This window comes from Pocillopora damicornis, chromosome 6 (genome assembly GCF_964200805.1).
Source record: "Pocillopora damicornis chromosome 6, jaPocDami1.2, whole genome shotgun sequence".
Lineage (NCBI taxonomy): Eukaryota > Metazoa > Cnidaria > Anthozoa > Scleractinia > Pocilloporidae > Pocillopora > Pocillopora damicornis.
In genome coordinates this window covers 17540564-17559071 of record NC_142675.1, presented here as the reverse complement: position 1 = coordinate 17559071, position 18508 = coordinate 17540564, and the positions used below count along the sequence as shown (strand labels likewise).

At 36.1% G+C, this 18508-nt stretch overlaps 2 protein-coding genes across 2 annotated transcripts; both read left to right on the top strand.

The window, feature by feature from the left end:
* Positions 1-4472: 4472 nt before the first annotated feature.
* Positions 4473-10806, top strand: LOC113682009 (diphosphoinositol polyphosphate phosphohydrolase 1). The gene is made up of 5 exons (XM_027199158.2): positions 4473-4674; positions 4764-4874; positions 4997-5041; positions 5150-5222; positions 7890-10806. The coding sequence occupies exons 1-5, from the start codon at positions 4591-4593 to the stop codon at positions 7988-7990; spliced, it is 414 nt and encodes a 137-aa protein (XP_027054959.1). The 5' UTR covers positions 4473-4590; the 3' UTR covers positions 7991-10806.
* A 1425-nt stretch (positions 10807-12231) lies between these two features.
* Positions 12232-17865, top strand: LOC113682074 (transmembrane protein 164). The gene is made up of 6 exons (XM_027199223.2): positions 12232-12683; positions 13633-13682; positions 14204-14270; positions 14622-14703; positions 15616-15716; positions 16792-17865. The coding sequence occupies exons 1-6, from the start codon at positions 12345-12347 to the stop codon at positions 16978-16980; spliced, it is 828 nt and encodes a 275-aa protein (XP_027055024.2). The 5' UTR covers positions 12232-12344; the 3' UTR covers positions 16981-17865.
* Positions 17866-18508: the final 643 nt, after the last annotated feature.

Here is an 18508-nt window from a genome sequence, read left to right as displayed (position 1 = left end):
TTGGCCCACCATCAAAACAATGAACTGAAACAACAAATCCAATATCGACTTCTTCACTTGACACCTCGAGAGCAATGTTATGAGAGCTAGCTTCTCATAAGCACCCGAAGCTATAGGGGCTTCAAATCGATGGCAAAAACGCTTGCGTCACCTTCAACGTAAATCAAAGCGGACACTGACTTAGAGAATTTTACAACAATACAGATAACATAACAAACAAATGGGTTTCGTTTGAATAAACACTAAGTAGTCCTTACTAGAGCTAAGAGATTGCTAATTTCTATATTCATGTTTTTAGAATTTTTTTTAAGCTGTGGCAAATTGCAAAGGGAAATATTACTTTAACGGCGGATAAAACCAGGGCCCACCTGGTGAAGTTTGATGAACAGAGAAATTTTGACGCCCTATACCCTCTTCAACAGTTTTGTGCACCCAAATCAAGTTGTTTTACCATTTTAATTAAAGTTTCTGAACCGCTGCGCACGCTGGTCAAGGGGTAATTTTAGCTCCCACTAGACTGTGCGCTGTGACAGGAGCCATTACTTACTAAAGGGTCCCTAGCTGTGAATGCTGGCATTTCCTGTGGTCATTTCTTTTCGCCCCGAAATTCATCTATATATGTGCGCAGCTTAGTCAGTTCCCAAATAACTTATAATTTCCTGATTTAGAGTCTTCCTAAGGAAAGAATTTGCTATTTGTAAGTGTGACTGTAGTATGTTTCTCTTATTTTCATTGTGAATCGGCCTCGTAATTTTACTTTCCTGTCCGATTCTAGGAAGCTCTGTTGGTAGTGAGTGTTTCCACAGACTTAATTAAAATTAAAAAACTTATCGGTGTAACTTACAGATGTGTACGTAGAAAGAACCTGAGTACCAGTTAATATGACAGACATCAATCAAATCGAGAGATAACTGGCAGAGTCCTCTTTAAATTTCTTGACAAATGAAAGGTCAAAGGCAAAATGTGAAAGAGTATTGCTCAATACGATGAAGTCACGTCTTCGTTGGAAAAATTTTTTCATTGACAAAAATTCCAAAGTAGTAGTGGGAATATATTGAGAAGTGAAGCACCTAACTTGGGAATGAGAAGAGAAACCATTAAGGAAAGCCGTCGATCCGACCTTTAGCAGTGCACTTTCTTTCACCGTGTTCGCCTGCTCGGTAAGTAAAAAATACTGATATTATTTGCTTAATGCGAATCGTGAGTAACAATGGATGCGTTTTTGTTTACATAAATCCTCGACGGCCAAATTTTGTGTAAAATGTCGTCGTTTCAATGCTCTTAATTCTTGTACATGTTAATCAACTAGTTTTTTTCTTTTTTTTTCTTTCGTTGATGATTATGTATTTTGTTATTTCCTAGCATTGGGGCTTGTAAGTGGTTTGGGTTTCAATGTTGTTTGTTTGTAGGGGATAGGGAAAGGTAATTTACCTAGTAGGGGACAACCTTGTCCTCTATTGTAAATTTACCTGCCTTTGGCAAATTGTTAAATAAAATAATAAATAAGGAGCTTAATGCATGATCCCGGCCGGGAATAGACACTGAAAGAAACGCTTGCCAGTTTCGTTAATTAGATGCATTGATTATTATTCGAACAACTGGTGTATCTTGGGATTGCAGGAAGAGTTGCAATCTTGTAAAGCATCATAGTTTGACAGTAGAATGAGTATTGCCTCACACTTCATAAAAAATAAATAATTGTGTGGAAATTGAAAACCCCTTGAACGAATCATGGATCTGTGATGAATGAGAGAGACTTAACAAAGTTTGTCAAATCAATAATCTGCATCAAAACACTCATATACAAGGAGCAAAATTTTATAGTTTTATGTTGTTAATTGATTAGGCAGCAAACGAAAGAAAATACAACAGATCGATTTTTTTAGCTGTGGCGAGGTCGAGGCGATTGAGTTCACGGAGTCGAGGCTTGCTGCGTGTTAAGCATCCTTTACGGAAAAAAACTTAAAAATGAAAAAATATATGTTTCCGTTGTTTCACTGGTTTTGTTCTTTTCCTTTCTATTTTTTTCATTATTTTTTTCCAATATATTTGTGATTTATCACTTTTTAGAAACAACGGTTTAAAAGAAGATATAGTTTGTTAGATTTCAGGGTAATTCAGTATTATTAACAAGTTGATAACGTAAATTGGTCACCGTTAAGATTTTCAAAGCTGACGTTTCGAGCTTTAGACCTTCGTCATTCGCTCTGACGAAGGGCTGACGCTCGAAACGCCAGCTTTGAAAATTTTTACGGTGGCCAATTTACGTTATGGACTCAGTTTATTGTACAAGATTACCCTGTTATACTCTCCCATCGACGCAACACCACAGTTACTTTAGAAACTTACCCCCTTAAGCTTTTTTCATGTTAAATTTCAGTTAGCTAGTTAGCCTCCACTTCATGCACTGGGCCCTGCAGTTTGCTTTCTCACGGAACTCTTAGAAAGAGGCCTTTTCAAGTGATTCTATGTGAGGATTCGAATGAAATAGAGCTATTATTATAATTTTTTTCAAAAACTTGTCTGCCAAAGGAAAAAAGAGAAAACTACTCTTGCCTAGAGGAGGGTATTCTAAATTCAAATCTAGTTACCGAAATTATGTTACAATGCTATGAATCTGCAAAGTATTAAAACACTTTATCTAGGAACAGAATGAAAATTTTTGTTGAGATAATTTTGTTCTAGAAACGACAACAGAGTTATTTTTGATAGTTAGCGATTTAATTATCTTTCTTCAATACGCCCCTGAGCAGTCCCGATAGCACGCCCCCCTTTCTCAGCCAATCAGATGCATAGTTAAAACAAACTTGTTCAGGCGCATTTGTACGAGACTGCAGTGGAACCTTTACATGAGCTCACTTTGAGTTCGAATTCACATTAATTCTTCGCGATACTTATTCTTGTTCGGACTGATAGTCTAAATTGGCCTAACGATTTTGCCTTCTGCGACACCTGATCGCTGTATCCTCCATCTTCAACCTATAGGAGCTGATATTTTCTATAGAAGTCGGCACTAAACTTGCGTTGGGTCGTTAAGGCCGGTGATATGCCTGTCCCAAATGTACTCAATAACATTTGTGCAAATTCTGTCGTTAGAAGCTACTGTTAGCGGTGCATTTACCAAGCACGAAAAAGTCAACGATTTCATAGCAAACTTCAATTTATGCAAATTTCTTGAATGATTTTAAACCTTTAGAACACAAATGAACCAAGTGTTTTATTCTGTTAGACTTAAGAGTAATCTTAAGTCTCGTCCCTATATTTGAGCAATTCTTTAAAGCTAAGTTTCAGCTACTTTTCTAGACCGATGTTTGCAATCACTTTTATTGCCAATTAGAAGCAATTAATGCATACGCCCTTAATAACGAAGAAGGCCCTAATATTGGCCCACAAAGCCTCGTGACGCAAAAGACTTGTAGGATATATTTCAGGATCCAAAGTTTTCGAGGGATTCCCATGCACCTTAAAGGTAAACACCATATCTAAAAATGATTTTTGGTGACGTATAATCTGGTTTTCGCTGTTCGTTTAGTTTCCATAATTAAATTCATTGTACAGAATGACGTGGAAGCTCGTTGAACTTTGATCACAGTTATATTTCATATCGATGAGCAAAAACTCACCACTTGCGTTCACCTCGATAAGCAATCCCTTAACCCCCTGAGAGACCAATTAGTAATTTCTCCTTATCCTAGAAACAGTTTTATCTCATGGGTCCGTGTCGCATGTAATCCGGGATTGAATCAGTTTCGCTAGACTTCTTTCTTAGATTAGTCGGGAAAACTGGCGCCATTTTATGAACCAATGATATTATGCAAAACTAACTCTAATCATGAACTGATCACGTGTATTTTACCATGTCTACTATTTATACGCTTCCGGTCAATCGCGATTTTTAAAACATGAGCTGCAGTCGGCTCCTTCAGATATTTCCTATTGTTCTGATATTCATTGCTGATTATTTTATTGTTTTGGCTCAATGATAAATCGGCAGAAACGCGGCGCTGGTAATTTACAAGAATAAGCCAATAAATGTTTTTAAATGATAAAGCAATTTGGCAAAGTTAACATCCAACTATTTCACAATAGACAGTGGAGGAATTAATATTGGGAACTTGGAGAAGGAAGAAACACGATGTATAATATGATGACCTGTCCGCAACCCTAAACCACACGCACTAACGCTAAGTCTCGTCACGACCTACTCGCATGGCGAGTTCTTTGTAGTAAAAGATAGCGCACGTGAAATAATTATGTCATGTCATAGAAATTTGTCAAGCTCCAGGAGAAACTCGAACTTATCAATATTTAGAACAATTTATGGGTAACATACATCTTTGCCAATGAATTCCGTATTGCGAATTTATGATGAAGTTTAAGGAAATAGCGAGCAAAAAAATTCTATTTTTAGACTAAACCGGGATTGACGAGCGCTGATATATCCCACAATGCAGCGCTGCATGCTATAAAGCCAGCGGCCTCCTTCGAATAAGCAGCAGTCTTGTCATGGCGACGAGGTTGCTGGTTATTGCTCTGAGAGAAATGCTGTGAGTCCTGTCGTCTTCCAACCCAATATTCTACCTAAAAAAAATGATAAAAAACCGGCTTAAAGACAAAGATGGATACACGAGAAGAGCTGGATGTGTCTGTTTTAAAAGCGAACAGGAGGAAGAGGTTTTGACTCGTTTATGATGCACATGGCAATGTTCGACCTCGTTGTGGCTCGATCTTTCTAAGTGCCCTGTCTCGGTTTTATCCTTTAGGTGCTGTTAGTTTCGAGCTGTCGACATCCTGGTAGATGGGTAGTCCCTTCTGGAGGTGTCGAACGTGGTGAAGACTGGAAAGAAGCTGCTGTTCGGGAAGTTGAAGAAGAAGTTAGTATCAGACTGTTCGAAACAGGATAATTTATAAGCCAGTAGACCAAAACAGTTCCTATTTTTCTCTGTTTGTTTACTTTCCTTTAAACCCTCACCACATCGGCTTGTTTTCTTTACAGGCTGGAGTTCGTGGAACGCTTGGTCGTTTTGTTGGAGAATTCCAGGTTTGTTTTGAATATCGCTTTACGTTTTAAACCTTCTTCATTTTCGTGTTCGTACTTCTATAGACTTCTTGTACTAATTCCATTGTGATTTGTTCATCCTCTCTTTAGAACGATGTCAACCAAACTCGAACGGCTGTTTACGTCTTAATTGTCACAGAAATGCTTGATAAGTGGGAAGAAGGTAGGGGTTTTGTCTAACATGACATTTCTTTCCTTGCTACATTGCCTTCAAACAACAACATCGTAAGCTGACGCGTGTATTCTAATGCCAGTGATGCGACGTTCATTGTTTACAAAGATCAAAAAGCGGTAGAAACGGTAGATTGTTACTTTACGCATATTCACACCTCTTAATCTCTACCTCTCTGGTTGTGTTTTTCAGACAACTCTTTTCTGCAGCAATTACGATCGAATGTTCAGGGTTGCAACCGTGCATGTGTAGAAATAGTTTGGGGCTGACTGTTACGTTGTAAATTTTAATTTGAAATCGGCCAAAGTCTATTTCTCATTTCATTTCAACGTAGTGGTAATTGCGGGATGACTACATAATAGATTCCCACCGATGGGTTTTTTTAATAACGGAACAGAATGTTGTTTTCCTTCGTCGTGATGGGTTAGAGAAGTCGAGTCATGAAAGCTTACCGACGTCTTTCATTTCTCTGTTACATGGATAGGATGTTACGATTCTTGATGCTTTGTAATCCCTTGATATTCACTCCAAGGCAAATTAAGCAATTGTTTTGTGCAGAACAAAGATCAGCAAAACAAGACGTTTTTCCTTTAGATTTGCAGGAAGAGGTCATCTATTATTCACTAGCTGTAGACCCCTTTCCAAAACATAGTTGAAGGATGCAATGTGTTCAGTCTTACGATCAGTTTTAGAGCAACACGATCAAAGATGTGGATAGCAAAATGTCAAACCAATATATATCACATATATCAACTTTGCAAGCTTGTGTTCATAACAGTTTAGCTCAGAGTATGCATTTGCTTGGCAAGTTTTCATAATTCAAGAACCAGTTATCGGTTTAATTATTAATACAGTGACAATCTGCTTTAGTTTAGTTGATTCATTTTGTGGCAGATTGTTTTGCTGAGCATTTGATAAAGTCTAACAAATGAAAAATCTCTCATCCAGTTAGTTAGTTGAACTCAAACAAGCTGGTTTTGAAAGGGAATAGAGAACATTCACATCCTTGACCACTAGAATTTAAAAACAATCAGGTCAAGATAATTGCTTTTTCTTTATTACAAAATGGTGTGGGACAATTTTACAATATTGATGTTTTCCAATTAAATTTACGTAATGTAGAGAAAAGGTTTCGTGGCTTTCTTTTGGACATAAGTGTCAGTATTCTGTACAAAATCATCAAATGTAGTTATCAAAAACATACTGAAAGAAAAAAAAAAACTAAATGGGATTTTTTAAGGTGTCAATCTACACAAAGCAAATACAAATATCAGTTTTCAAGGAGAGCTTTTCAGTTACAAGTCAAGATGAGAATTTGAAGTTGTTTTCACAGTAAGGTGATGTTTAGTCTGGGATTATAAAGTTTAAAGATTCCAATGTACAAACAAAGGCTGTTGATAGTTTCACACTCTACACTCTAGAGTGGTTATGCAAATTCAGGCCATAATTTATTAGAGTATTTTCAGGATCTCACATGAACTGACATTAGTTTTACAAAAAAATGTTGGTTTTTCAGGACCAAGACAGCTTTGTTAGTGGCAAAGAAGTGAATCAAAATGCCCTCTCTGTTAGTAGAACAGTACAACCAAAAGGACACTTTACCCAGGGATTTATATTTACATGGGCTTTTGAATAATGAACAACTCAGAATTAAAAAAAAGTCATCACAGCTATTAAGGGAGAGGTACATGGAGACAAACATTGAGCAGATGTCATTAAGATTTGATGATGATAAAGATGCTATTTACACCTAATGTGCAAAATTTGACCTTAAAGTTGTTGTATGTTTTGACCTTGCTTCCTTCAGAGGTAACTGCTATCAAAAAGCTTGTGAAATTTTTACTAGAACTGAAACTTTCTTTGTGTAATTTTAAATTGAGGCTGCTAATGAAATTGGTCTAAACTGGCAAGCTTTCCCAAAAAAAAGTCAATAGCTTTGGTTGAATGCTTAAAACTACAATACATTTTAAGTTAAAATGATCAGGAGGTTTAACAACCCAAACACTTTATTTCATAGCAGAAGCTTGATCACAGGTCTGCATCAATAACTTGTGTTGTAACACACTATTTTCATTATCTACATATACTGCCCAGGATTTTAGAGTGAACAACTTTACATTGATATGAGAAAGTGATGGCAGAGATGTATGATGTCCTGGCTATCTGAATTTGCTCTCCTAAATAAAATCAAGTTTTGTGTGTCCCATCAAACTCTTTAAGAGAAAGATTTATTGCATTTCCCTGTACCTGAAATCTTGTTGCAAAAAAGATTAAATGCATGACCATTTTGTGTTCTGATAAATCTTTTATGATGCATATTACAAATAGCTTGTATAGTACATTCTGCATTCTCATATTGGATACGGAGGGAGGAAGACAGTCCTTTAAGGTTTAGTCAGTGGGGTACAGTAGACTTAACTGTATAGGCTTCAACTGGTAGTCTGTCAGAAGAATCTATTTGTCAATGTTCTTTGAGCCCAAATATGCTTGAGGCTGTGATACTCCTCCTCTATCTGCTCTTATCCAGCCTGGTCCATCATGAGAGATAAGAGTTTCTCTGAAAAACACAACCAGGCCTTTCTGCAAGGAGTCCCTCTTTTTAACCAGCTTCATCTGCTGCATTGATATTTACCTTTTCTTTCTTCTTTTGTCACCCAGATCGCACCAGGTCTTGGTTTCCCATAGAAACTGCAAAAGAAATGTTGAATGCCAAACCATATCAGCAAGAATACTTGGATAAAGCTTGTAGCAACAGGTGACAAAGCAAGCCCAACCAGTAGAGCTGGTTTGTATTGTCTTAATGTTGAAGCAGCAAAGAGTGTCTTTGTAAAATTATGTAATTGTTTGAGTCAAAGTTTTGATTTTTGTATGTTACCTTTGAAGCTTTTGAGTAGTGATAAGCATATTTATCCTTTTAATCATATCAAATTTCTAAACTGTGTAATTACAGTGAAGTAGCTCTATAGTTACCTTAATAGTTGTCAGATCTTGGGAGCTACAGGATTTTAAACAGATAGTTGAGGGTAAATAAGAAAATGCTTTAGTTATTCAAAGTAACCAGTAATGTATCCAAAGAAAAAAAGTCTGTTTTATCTCAGAAATGAAGATGTAAACACAAAAAGTAACTCCAAACAGAGAAATTATCAGTATACACTGTCATATAGTTATATTTTCATACCTTGTGACAATACATTTTTTGTTCAATTGGTTTTCAAATGTATGGCTGGTTAATTCAAGCTTTGATGGATAGCACTCTCTTAGACTTCACGTGGTGTGATTCTGTTTGGTAGATGGACATGTACATGTAATTTACCTGAAACTCTTCAAGTGCCATGAGTTACCAACTTGCATATTAATCTTTTATTACAATACTTCTACTTACTCAAGAAAATTGTCTGTGTGAATGAATAACAATGGAGAAAGGGTAATGGTCTTTTTTCTCCTCTTAGAAATTAGTTTCTGGTCACAGCTGGAACTTGAAGGGTTTATGTGATAACACACATGTACATTATTTGAAGAAAGTATCACTGGACAGTAGTTGTGAGAAATTTAGTTAAGGGTTCAGTCACATGTTATGTACAAAGGAGGTTGGGGGATGGTTGTTTTGGTGATGAAAGTGAGCAAAAAAATAAGACAGTGTGCAAAAAGTTTGCTTTCCTTGGAAAGGCCAAAGTAATAACTCAGAGTAAAAAAACTCTAGTATATTATATTCAGGTAACAATGTGATATGTATATGAAATAATTTTAGAATATATGATGATAAGAGACAGTTGTGTTTGCTCCAAACTTGGTAGTTAATCACCTTATAAGTGTGCCTGTGTTAGTGATTCTTTGCCATGAGTTGACTTAAAATTTCATGACTTCTTTCAGAAATAATTTCTTCTCTTCTATGTTTGGAACTGATGTTACTTGTTAGGGACCAAGGCCCTTCTTAAACTGAACACCCTAATTGTATTTTCTAGAGTGATATAATTATTTAAATTGTCAGTGGTTTTGTTGATTGAAGTCTGAATCTGATATGTGTATTTCTTTCAGACTCTTTTTATGATAATTGTATGATTTGATAACTCTGAGTTTTATATTTTCATGCCACTGATTGCAATGATTACATCAGTTTTTTCAAACCAATCATAGTGTAGTTTACCAAAACCTGTGCAATCCAGGATTACTTACCATACTCAACTGAAAATTGCTCCAAAACTTGAAATATAACATCATTTAGATGTTTTCTTTTTCCTCTATAGTAGAGTTTAAGTTCTGAACAAAAGACTGTTGACATAGTTGTGTGTATTTTGTTAACTATCTTAGAATGTTTATGTAATTGTGTAAGATGTAGTGGTGAAGGGCCTGTAACACAAAGTCCAATGAAAGTTATCTGATTGAATGGTCCCAAACAGTAAATACAAGACTGCTAAATTCTTCCACTCATGAAAGTGATCTACATGTATTTTCTCATTGTGATTCCAATATGTTATCCTGTAATCAGGTTATGAGATCAGATGTGGTAGTTTGCTAGCAAATAGTGAGTGTTCTCCTGATATAACCCCAAATTCTCTTGTCTAATTTGCAAGAAATTGTAGGGTAGTCAGTTGGGAGAATATCTTATTGAATCTTGGGAGTTGTAGAGTCAATGACAAAGTCATACTTATGTTAGCTCCACAATTATTACATCAGAGTGAGAAAAAAATTAAGCAAAAGCCAAAATAAAAGAGTCTGTATAAAGAGATTATTCAATGCATACTCAATCACAAGTCATTTGTCTTTCAATTTATACCAGAAGGGTCTTTTTTCATAAAAAGTAAATGGAATTGTTGTGATACAGTGTTCTGTTACAGCCCTTCAATTACAGCAAACTATTGACCATTAAGATATTAATTTGTTCAAAACTTAAATGAGTTCAAGTACCCTGGGGTTTCAATAACTTTTTACTCAATAAGCAGCAGAAAATGGTTTAATAGGCAGCTGTGCTGCAAGGTGAATCCCAAACACTAGAGCCTGCTCGTAAACCAGACAGATGGTGGAAAGAGGTCTTGCAGGTGGTGGTAGACTGCCGGTAAAAGACTTTTATTGCAACCAGATAATTTTGGTTCTATCAACTGATTTCATAATGTAAAATTAGCCACTGCAAAGAGTTCAAAGCTATTGTCCTGAGCATTAGCCTTTCATCAGAGCAAAGGGTTTGACAAAGGGCTAACGCTCATAATGTCAGCTTTGAACTCTTTATGATGGCTAATTTACATTAGTAACTCAGTTGATGAAACCGAAATTATTGTTTATGCTCTCCCACCGTCACAGCACCACAGTTTCTTTAGAAACTTATTTCCTTTTGTTGAAATCCCCGGGTACTTCAACAGAGAGATTAGTTCATACTATGTGTGTGGGATAGTTAACTTTGATTTTATAGCGAGGAGCAATTCTTTATTAGAAAACTGATAACTTTGCTAAATAAAGTACAATTTAGAGCTAAAAAGTGAAATTTATGATTATAAAATAAATGTAATGTTTTTTATGTGTGGAGTTGTGAAAAATTGAATCTTATGAAGCTTTAGAGATATTAAATTATGTTTGTCAAAAATTTGTTGGATATTTTTTGACTGACGCAATAAGGGTGGTGAAACCAAATGATTTTGAAGTTTTCCTAAAGTCATCTGGGAGTCTGGTGTTAATCCTCAGCCAATTTTCTTCGCAGCCAGAAAGGAAAAATATTTGTTATTTTACTCTCTTGATCAGTTGAAAACAAAGTTTGTCAAACTCCACTCAAACATATAGGTTTGACTTGACTAGCATCCCCTTTTCAGCCCCCTGTGTCAAATTATTTTGCCCTTTTCCCTGACCATGAAGCACATTGCAATTGATGATTAAAACCAAAGGAGATGCAAACATACTAGCCAATTAGAACATGGGAAATAGAACAAAGAGCAGATGAGAAGTAAAAAGTGGGAACAAATAAACACCTTGACGCATATGTGGTTTAACAGTGCCTGTCTTCTGTTTGCATCTGATTGGTTACAGGACGGCACAAGTTTTCTAGACCCATTACAAAGCAATGTTAGAGAGAACCAATACATTCCTGGATCGTGTTTGGTACAATCAACACTCTTCTCTTATAAGTACTTTTAATTTGGGGGAGGAATCAGAGTGAGTGCTGTGCACTGGGCTTAAACAACTTACAGAAGGGTGTTGATGTGTAATGATTGTTCCTAAGGGTGGCAATGTAAAAATATCCTTGTCAAACAAGCCAACAAGGAATGCACAGAAAGAAAGCATGGGCACTGGATGAGATGTATTTCAAACTTTTAAAACAACATCTCTAACCTGGGCCAGCTGTATGTTTCCTCCTAGTTATATTGTGAAAAAGAAATTGATTCAAGGCCTGTCCATAGTATGCTACAGTATTAGACAGATTTACTTTGAGGGTGTCAGCTTTGACACAATCAACAATTCAAAACGTTGGTTTTTTGGGTGTTCCATGTTCCCCATACTCATCTCTTGTTATTTCCTTTGTTACTGACAATAAGAAGTCATTTAACAATCAAAGCTTCTTAGGTTGGTAATCATTTTCTTTGTTCTCTTAATCTTAAGGAATGATTTAGTGATAAAGGAGAAATTAGATGCTGATCACTGTTAGATTACTAGAGCAGGTAAAAAACATCAATTAGCAAAACAACAACCGGAAAATTTTGGTAGCTATAATTCGGAGGGAGGTAATTGAGGGGGCGGCCTTACTTGAGGGCAGAAAGGCACAGGTGAAAGCCGTTATAACAGGGCTCTTGGTATTCTCCATTTCTCTTGGCTTCTTTTCACTCCTGTCCATTTTTGGTGCAGATGTAGTGCCCTTCTCAAATCTACAGCTAAAGCAATGTTGAAAAAACGCTCTCAATCCGGATCACCCTAAGCATGCGGTATAGCCGTACACCCCCTTCCCACCCCCTTACCCTTCTGTGACAGATTGTTTTTTTTTGCCGGTCACGCGATTATTGGTTCGGTTACCAAGCAAGTTAGACTAGCAAGCTGCGCCGGTTTTTTTGGCCGAGATAAATAATGAATGTGTAAATAGATAATGTTAAGTAGTTCTTCGCAACGATCAGGCTTTCTTTGATCAAATTTATCAGAATGATAGACGTGAAATACGTTACTGATGTTTTGTATGGAGGTGTCGACTTCACTTTGCCCGGAAACGGGGGTAAAGAATGCGCCGAGTTCTTGCCTCTGGGGCAGAGAGTTGTGGAAACTGTAGTATACGAACTCTTTACTATCTTGGTGTTCTGGAAAATGTTAGGGAAAGTTTCTGTACCAGAAGATTTGCCGGCGTACAGAGAAGGTAGTGGAGTTGGTAAAAGACTTCTTTTGGTCGTACACTGCCTCGTGTTTGGGATAGAAATTGGTTTCAAATTTGCCACCAAGCAGGTTATTTTCCTCCTCAATCCTTGTCATGTTATAACAGCGATTCAGGTAAGATTTGTGTATTGTTGTCACCTGCTCCTTTATATCTTTCTAGACGGGAAAACAATGAATAGAATTGATCACAATTTGCCGACGGATCTCAAGAAGGACTTGAGCATTTTAATTTTTTTAGTGAAAATCGTTGTTTGATTTTCCGCTATTTGCTGTAATTGGAGACTGAGATACTTTTAGAATGAAATCGACCTCAACAAATTTGACATCTAGCCTAGAACTGCTTCTACATAAGTGGAGTTCGATATGAGTGTATCTTTTTTGTTGTTGTTGGATATGACTGGAATTAAGGTAGAAAATTAATCGATTTTTGTCACATAAAGCTTCCAGAAGGCCAGGCCAAATCGCCGGGTTGTTTTTTTGGTTCACGTCAGAAGGAACTTGAGAAATGACTGTGTAAGAGTTTTGGAACTACAAATGAAAAGAGAAAGCATGTTTAATAAACTTGAGAGTTATCGATTGGAGTAAATTCAGTACGAGCCACATTTTCCTACATTGCGTGATCACTGTTAAGTTTTCTAGTTAGGCTGAGGAGGAGGGGAGAGGGTCTGTTTTGCCCAAACGTTAGCCCTACTTTCACCAGAGGTAAGGTGATGGGTAAAGGGACGGGCTTAGTCCTGTTTATTACCCATACTTCATAATTAATGCAGACAGAACTTTGGTAAAAGAACACAATGACTCAAACAGTATACTACTTTTGAGACTAAGGCTTTGTTTTTAACTGCTATTGGGATATTTGGAAATCTTTCAGACAGACTATGTTTGGAGTGTGACCTTTAATTTCTGTAGTTTTTCATTAGGTACACCAAAAGTGGACTGTTACCTCTGGTCTAAATTGTCAAATACGTGCAAAGTTATTTTGTACAAAATTCATTCTAACCATAATTAAATCACCAAGTTTGGCTGCATGAAAGCATGCTCAAGATTCATTTATTTTTTCCCCTAGATATATCTGTTAGTTGAACCTCCAAGTAAACGTGTCTTATGGGTTTTTAGGTAAGTACCCAAAACTGGTAAATGATTACTCATTTCATCATTGGTATGGGAGGTAGTGGCAAATGACCCTTTTATGAAAATGTAATAGGAGATTTGAATTGTTTTACTTTGGCAGGGGGAGAAACTCTTCTATTGCCTTGCTTTGGGAAAAGTTATGTGCCCCCCCCCCCTCCTCCCCTGAATGATCAGTAATAGGTGCATAATAGATACTGAGATCTTCATATTTTTTTGCTGATCTCTAATGAAATAGGCTGCATTCTTATCATTTTTACAGCATTATCTTTTGAGCAAGTTGAGAATTTTTGTCAAAAGCCGTCCACTCAGGCTCATGGGTAACTTGCCAGACCTCTTTTCTGCAAAGACATTTTGTTTTTATCAATGGAAAAATTGATAAATTACACAACGAAAACATCCTTTTTTCCCATGATCAACTTAACAGTCTGTGAACTTGGCATCAAACTTTGCTCTTTGTCTCAAAGTTAGGAACAAGTATAGGTGAAAATTCCTTTCCTTGATCATAGGATTCACAATTACTTATTATTTGGTGCTCTTCAAGCAATCCTGTTTCCTGTTGTCAATACTAGATTGGTAAGTAGACAGAAGTACTTTAATGAAAGAAGTATGTTTTTAATTTATTTTCCTTGGTAAATTTCAGGGTTGTCTTGTGATGTGAAAAATTGCTGCTCAGTACTATATAAAGTACAAACAACTCAAAGATTTCAACTTATTGACATGAACATTGTGTTATAATTTCTTCAACTTAAATTTTTTCTTCCCTCATCTCAGTCTGCTGAGTAACATTCAACAAAACCTGGTATCATGGACTCCTTCCAAATTTTTTATTAAATTAGGTTACATTTGGTACTAACAAGTAGGAAGCACATGCAGTTGAACAAAGAAAATGTTTTCCAGTTTTAAAAAATAAAATGTTACTTTCAGTTACCATTTGAAGTTGCAACTTATTGGATACAGCACACCCTTATTCTCATTGTTGTGCCTTTTTTTCTTGTTTCCCTTCAAGGTATGTGCCTTTTGTTACCTGACTTGTAACACTCTTTAACCCTTCAACTCTCAAGATCTGATTGTTAATTCTCCCCTCTAAATGCGACACATTTCCTTGAAAATAAAGTATGAGAATTTGCTGTTAGATCAAGATAACAACTTCTTCCTTATAAGTTTGAGTTTTCTCATTACCTGTTTGCTGGACAATGTGTGGAAATAATAGCGAGAAGTTTCATGTTAATCACTTCTGGGATTTAACCCTTTAACTCCCACAAGTGACTGAGACAGAATTTCTGCTAAAAGTATCTATACAATACCAACCAGATAAGTGATGAGACTAAAGAAAAATATCAATTTGGGGATAATTAGGCGATCCAATGCTAAATTCTCTGAACTTACATTAAAAGAATTGTATGGTTGAGAGAATGGAGAATTAAAAATTTGATCTGGGAGTGAAAGGGTTAAGGAAAATGTGTTTATGACCCAATAAATGTCATTCATTACTACTTCCTCTGTGTGCACTACTCATAGTTTAATTGTTAGTTTGGAAGTTTAATTTTATAGCAAGGGTAGGGACATACAGTTCAGATTGTTAAATGTCAAGGACACTTTTTGGAGGAATTACTCATCACTTGTAACCTTTTACAACCAAACATCAGTATACATATTCTTAATACTGTTCTCTCTAAGGTGCTGGAAAGGAGAAATTGTTTAACAACCAAGAACTTCCTTAGTTGGTGGTCATTTCCTGTATTCTTATAACTGAAATGTTTGATACAAGGATGATACTGTTGGGGGAAATAATAAGCTGGTCACTCACAAGGGTTAATGAGCTGAAATTTGATGGATGGCCAAAAATGTTTTCAATTCTTACAGTAAGTTAAAAACTGACCATCTTTTTTCTCCTTTCTTCCTTATTTTCCTGTAACAGGTCCATTTGTTTTGGAACCAGTGTGGGACTTCACATGGGCAACTTTGACTTTTACCTTTTTCTCTTTTTATATGCTGCTGTTTCTCCAGCCATTAGGAATGGTAAGTTGTGAGCTCTAAAAGAGAATGAAAGCATTCTTAGGTTTCCTATAGCTCGGCTAATTTCAGAGTGACCTTTAAGTACTGTTTTGGCGGAAGCTCTCAAGCAAAAACGATTGAAAAAGCAGGCAAGAAAAACTGTTTACAGGGAGAAAAAAGTAGTGGCTAATGCATATATCTCACCTTGCACCATTACCATGTTTGTGCCTTGACTGATTCAAATTGATTATGACACCTTTTGATCCCAAGATCTCATCAGTGATTCTCCTTACTGTCCAACATACAATTCTTATGATGTTAGTTTGGAGAATTTGGTAAGAATTTGTCTGCTTGATCTTGTCTTGGTATCGTAAGGAGAAGTTCTGTTTTGGTCACTCTTGAGAATTAAACAGCTATATTTTATCAACACATCAGATCCATGTCTCTAACTTAATTGCACAACAAAGTAAAAACATGACATTTTTAACCTGAGTTTTTTAAGGCAAGAACCAGCTTTCCCTCAAATAATGATCAGAAAAAAATGTATTGTCTGGCTGTACTAGACTATAACTTGTCCAGCTTGTGGGGCTGACCCCCCCCTCCCTCTTTTAACCCCTGAGAGTGACTAGCATCTAATTTCTCCTTACAATATCCCCCTGGATCAAACATTAGGGTCACAAGAATGAAGGAAATGATCACGAAAAAAAGAAGCTCTTAATTGTTAAACAAATTCTCCTTGCCAGCACCTTAGGAAATGTATAGAGAACAGTATGGAGAATATTCATTGTGATGTTTAAGAGTGTAAAGGGTTAAATTGGAATATAAAGCAAAGGGGTAAGTCTGAATACAAGACTGACACTCATAGTCACCAAACTGTTGATTGGAGTGGTCCCTTTTCTGCAGGATGGCGATATATTGATTAATTATTGCAGATTACATCAAAGTAATTTTTGATTTTTAGTCTCACTAAAAATGATTATCAGAGCAGTGGTGAGATGTGTTCTGTTCTGAGCCATCTTCAAAATATACAATAGGTGTGAAAAAAAATTTTAGTAATGACAGTAACCATGGTAATGAAATTATCCATGTTATTTTACAGATCCTTCATATAAACCTGAATAACATGGTTTGTCCAGCTGTTAGCGACCCATTCAGTGGACCATATTATCGAATCATAGCCTGCTGTCATCAACCATTGTTGATATTTTTAATTGGAAAAATATTTTGCATTGTTGGACACCAATTTGTGAAAGCATTGTATGGGATAGAGGGGAAAAAAGAAGAATGACTTTTCAGTGATGATATTCATAACTGTGAATACTTACTGTTCATTTAGCTGTGATGCTTGCTTTAAATCTACTTATTAAATGCATACATACTGTTTAATAGCCAATTCTAAATTAATTTTAGTTTCAGTAATTTTTTAGAATACAGTAAAATACACTGCTGCATTGTAAGACATTTGTTGCACATAACTGACTTGCAATGCTTGTCATTTTAAATAATTATCTGTATATTTCTAAGGTCATTTTCACAATTTAAGCTTTAGAATGGGTAGTTAAAGAAATTGTAAATTGCTTCAAAGGAGATTTATGACTTCAATAATTTATTGCACAAACAACTTGCTGCAAAACTCAGAAAACTATAAACACCAGAAATATTATGGAAAGTTGTTGTGTTCCAAATGCTAAACTGGCGTGAGGAAACTAAACTGCAAACAGCAGCTGTAATTGGTTTGGGTTCTTAACCCTTTAATCCTTAAGAGTGACTGGCATCTAATTTCTCCTCGCCATATCACCCCTAATCAAACATTAAGGTCAGGAGAATAAAGGAGCTGATCACTCACTAGAGAAGATCTTGATTGTTAAGCAAATTCTCCATTTTGGCATCTTAGGAAATATTTAGAGAACAGTATGGAGAATATGCATACTGATATTAGGGTGTAAAGGGTTAAGATTTCCTCTTTTTTTGTAGATGAAATTTTGATTGATCATTACAAACATGTCATTGACTTGTTAAAATCAAATCAAAGTGTTTATAGTTTTTTGAATCTCATTGTAATGATTATTCAAATATTATGGAAAACAACATTATGTTGCTCTCTTTTTGTGTCCTTGTATTTCGAAATCCAGAATTGCATTAACTAATGGCAATAAATAGATTTTGTGGCTGAGATCTGTCATGTGTCCTTAACTTTACATTGAGTGATCAGTATAAGCAATGTGATCTTTCAGAATCAAGAAATAAAACTTCCTTCATCTTGCTCTTTTACAGAGCTAGCCATGAGGAAGACAGATGCATTCTTGTGAAATTGTTTGTAGAAAATTTGAAGTAGGGGTCTTAACCCTTTAACTCCCAAGATCTCATTGATAATTCTCCTTACTGTCTGCTATACAGTTCTTGTGATGATAGTTTGGAGAATTTGGGATTGGATCAACTCATAATTCCCTAATTGATATTTTTCTTTATTCTCATCACTTGTCTGCTCAATATTGTATTGATATAAAGAGAAATTCTGTCTTGGTCACTTACGGGAGTTTAGGGTTGAACCTAATTTATAGAACTAAACTGATTTACTGAAATAATTGGAAGCAGTCTTTCCTGTGTCTTTTCCACCAAGTGGCAATCTAGCAAAGGCATTGCATGAAAGGGGGGATGGGAGGGGGGAGGGGAGTAAAGGCCTTCTGCATAGCTAAGAGATTTAATTAATCAACCTTACATGTTACTGCTCCCCATGGGCATCAGCTCTTGTGTCAACCACTCAAATAATCATTCATCTTCCCCATTCCCAGCCTGTGTACAGTTCCCCCCTGCCC

Excerpts from the sequence above, each read along its gene's own strand:
- LOC113682009 (XM_027199158.2), top strand. The coding sequence starts at position 4,591 with ATGATAAAAAACCGGCTTAAAGACAAAGATGGATACACGAGAAGAGCT. Across the intron at positions 4,875-4,996 it reads TTCGGGAAGTTGAAGAAGAA|GCTGGAGTTCGTGGAACGCT; the intron begins GTTAGTATCAGA and ends TTTTCTTTACAG. Across the intron at positions 5,042-5,149 it reads GTTTTGTTGGAGAATTCCAG|AACGATGTCAACCAAACTCG; the intron begins GTTTGTTTTGAA and ends TCCTCTCTTTAG.
- LOC113682074 (XM_027199223.2), top strand. The coding sequence starts at position 12,345 with ATGATAGACGTGAAATACGTTACTGATGTTTTGTATGGAGGTGTCGAC. Across the intron at positions 14,271-14,621 it reads CTGTTGTCAATACTAGATTG|TTACCATTTGAAGTTGCAAC; the intron begins GTAAGTAGACAG and ends TGTTACTTTCAG. Across the intron at positions 14,704-15,615 it reads TTTTCTTGTTTCCCTTCAAG|GTCCATTTGTTTTGGAACCA; the intron begins GTATGTGCCTTT and ends TTCCTGTAACAG.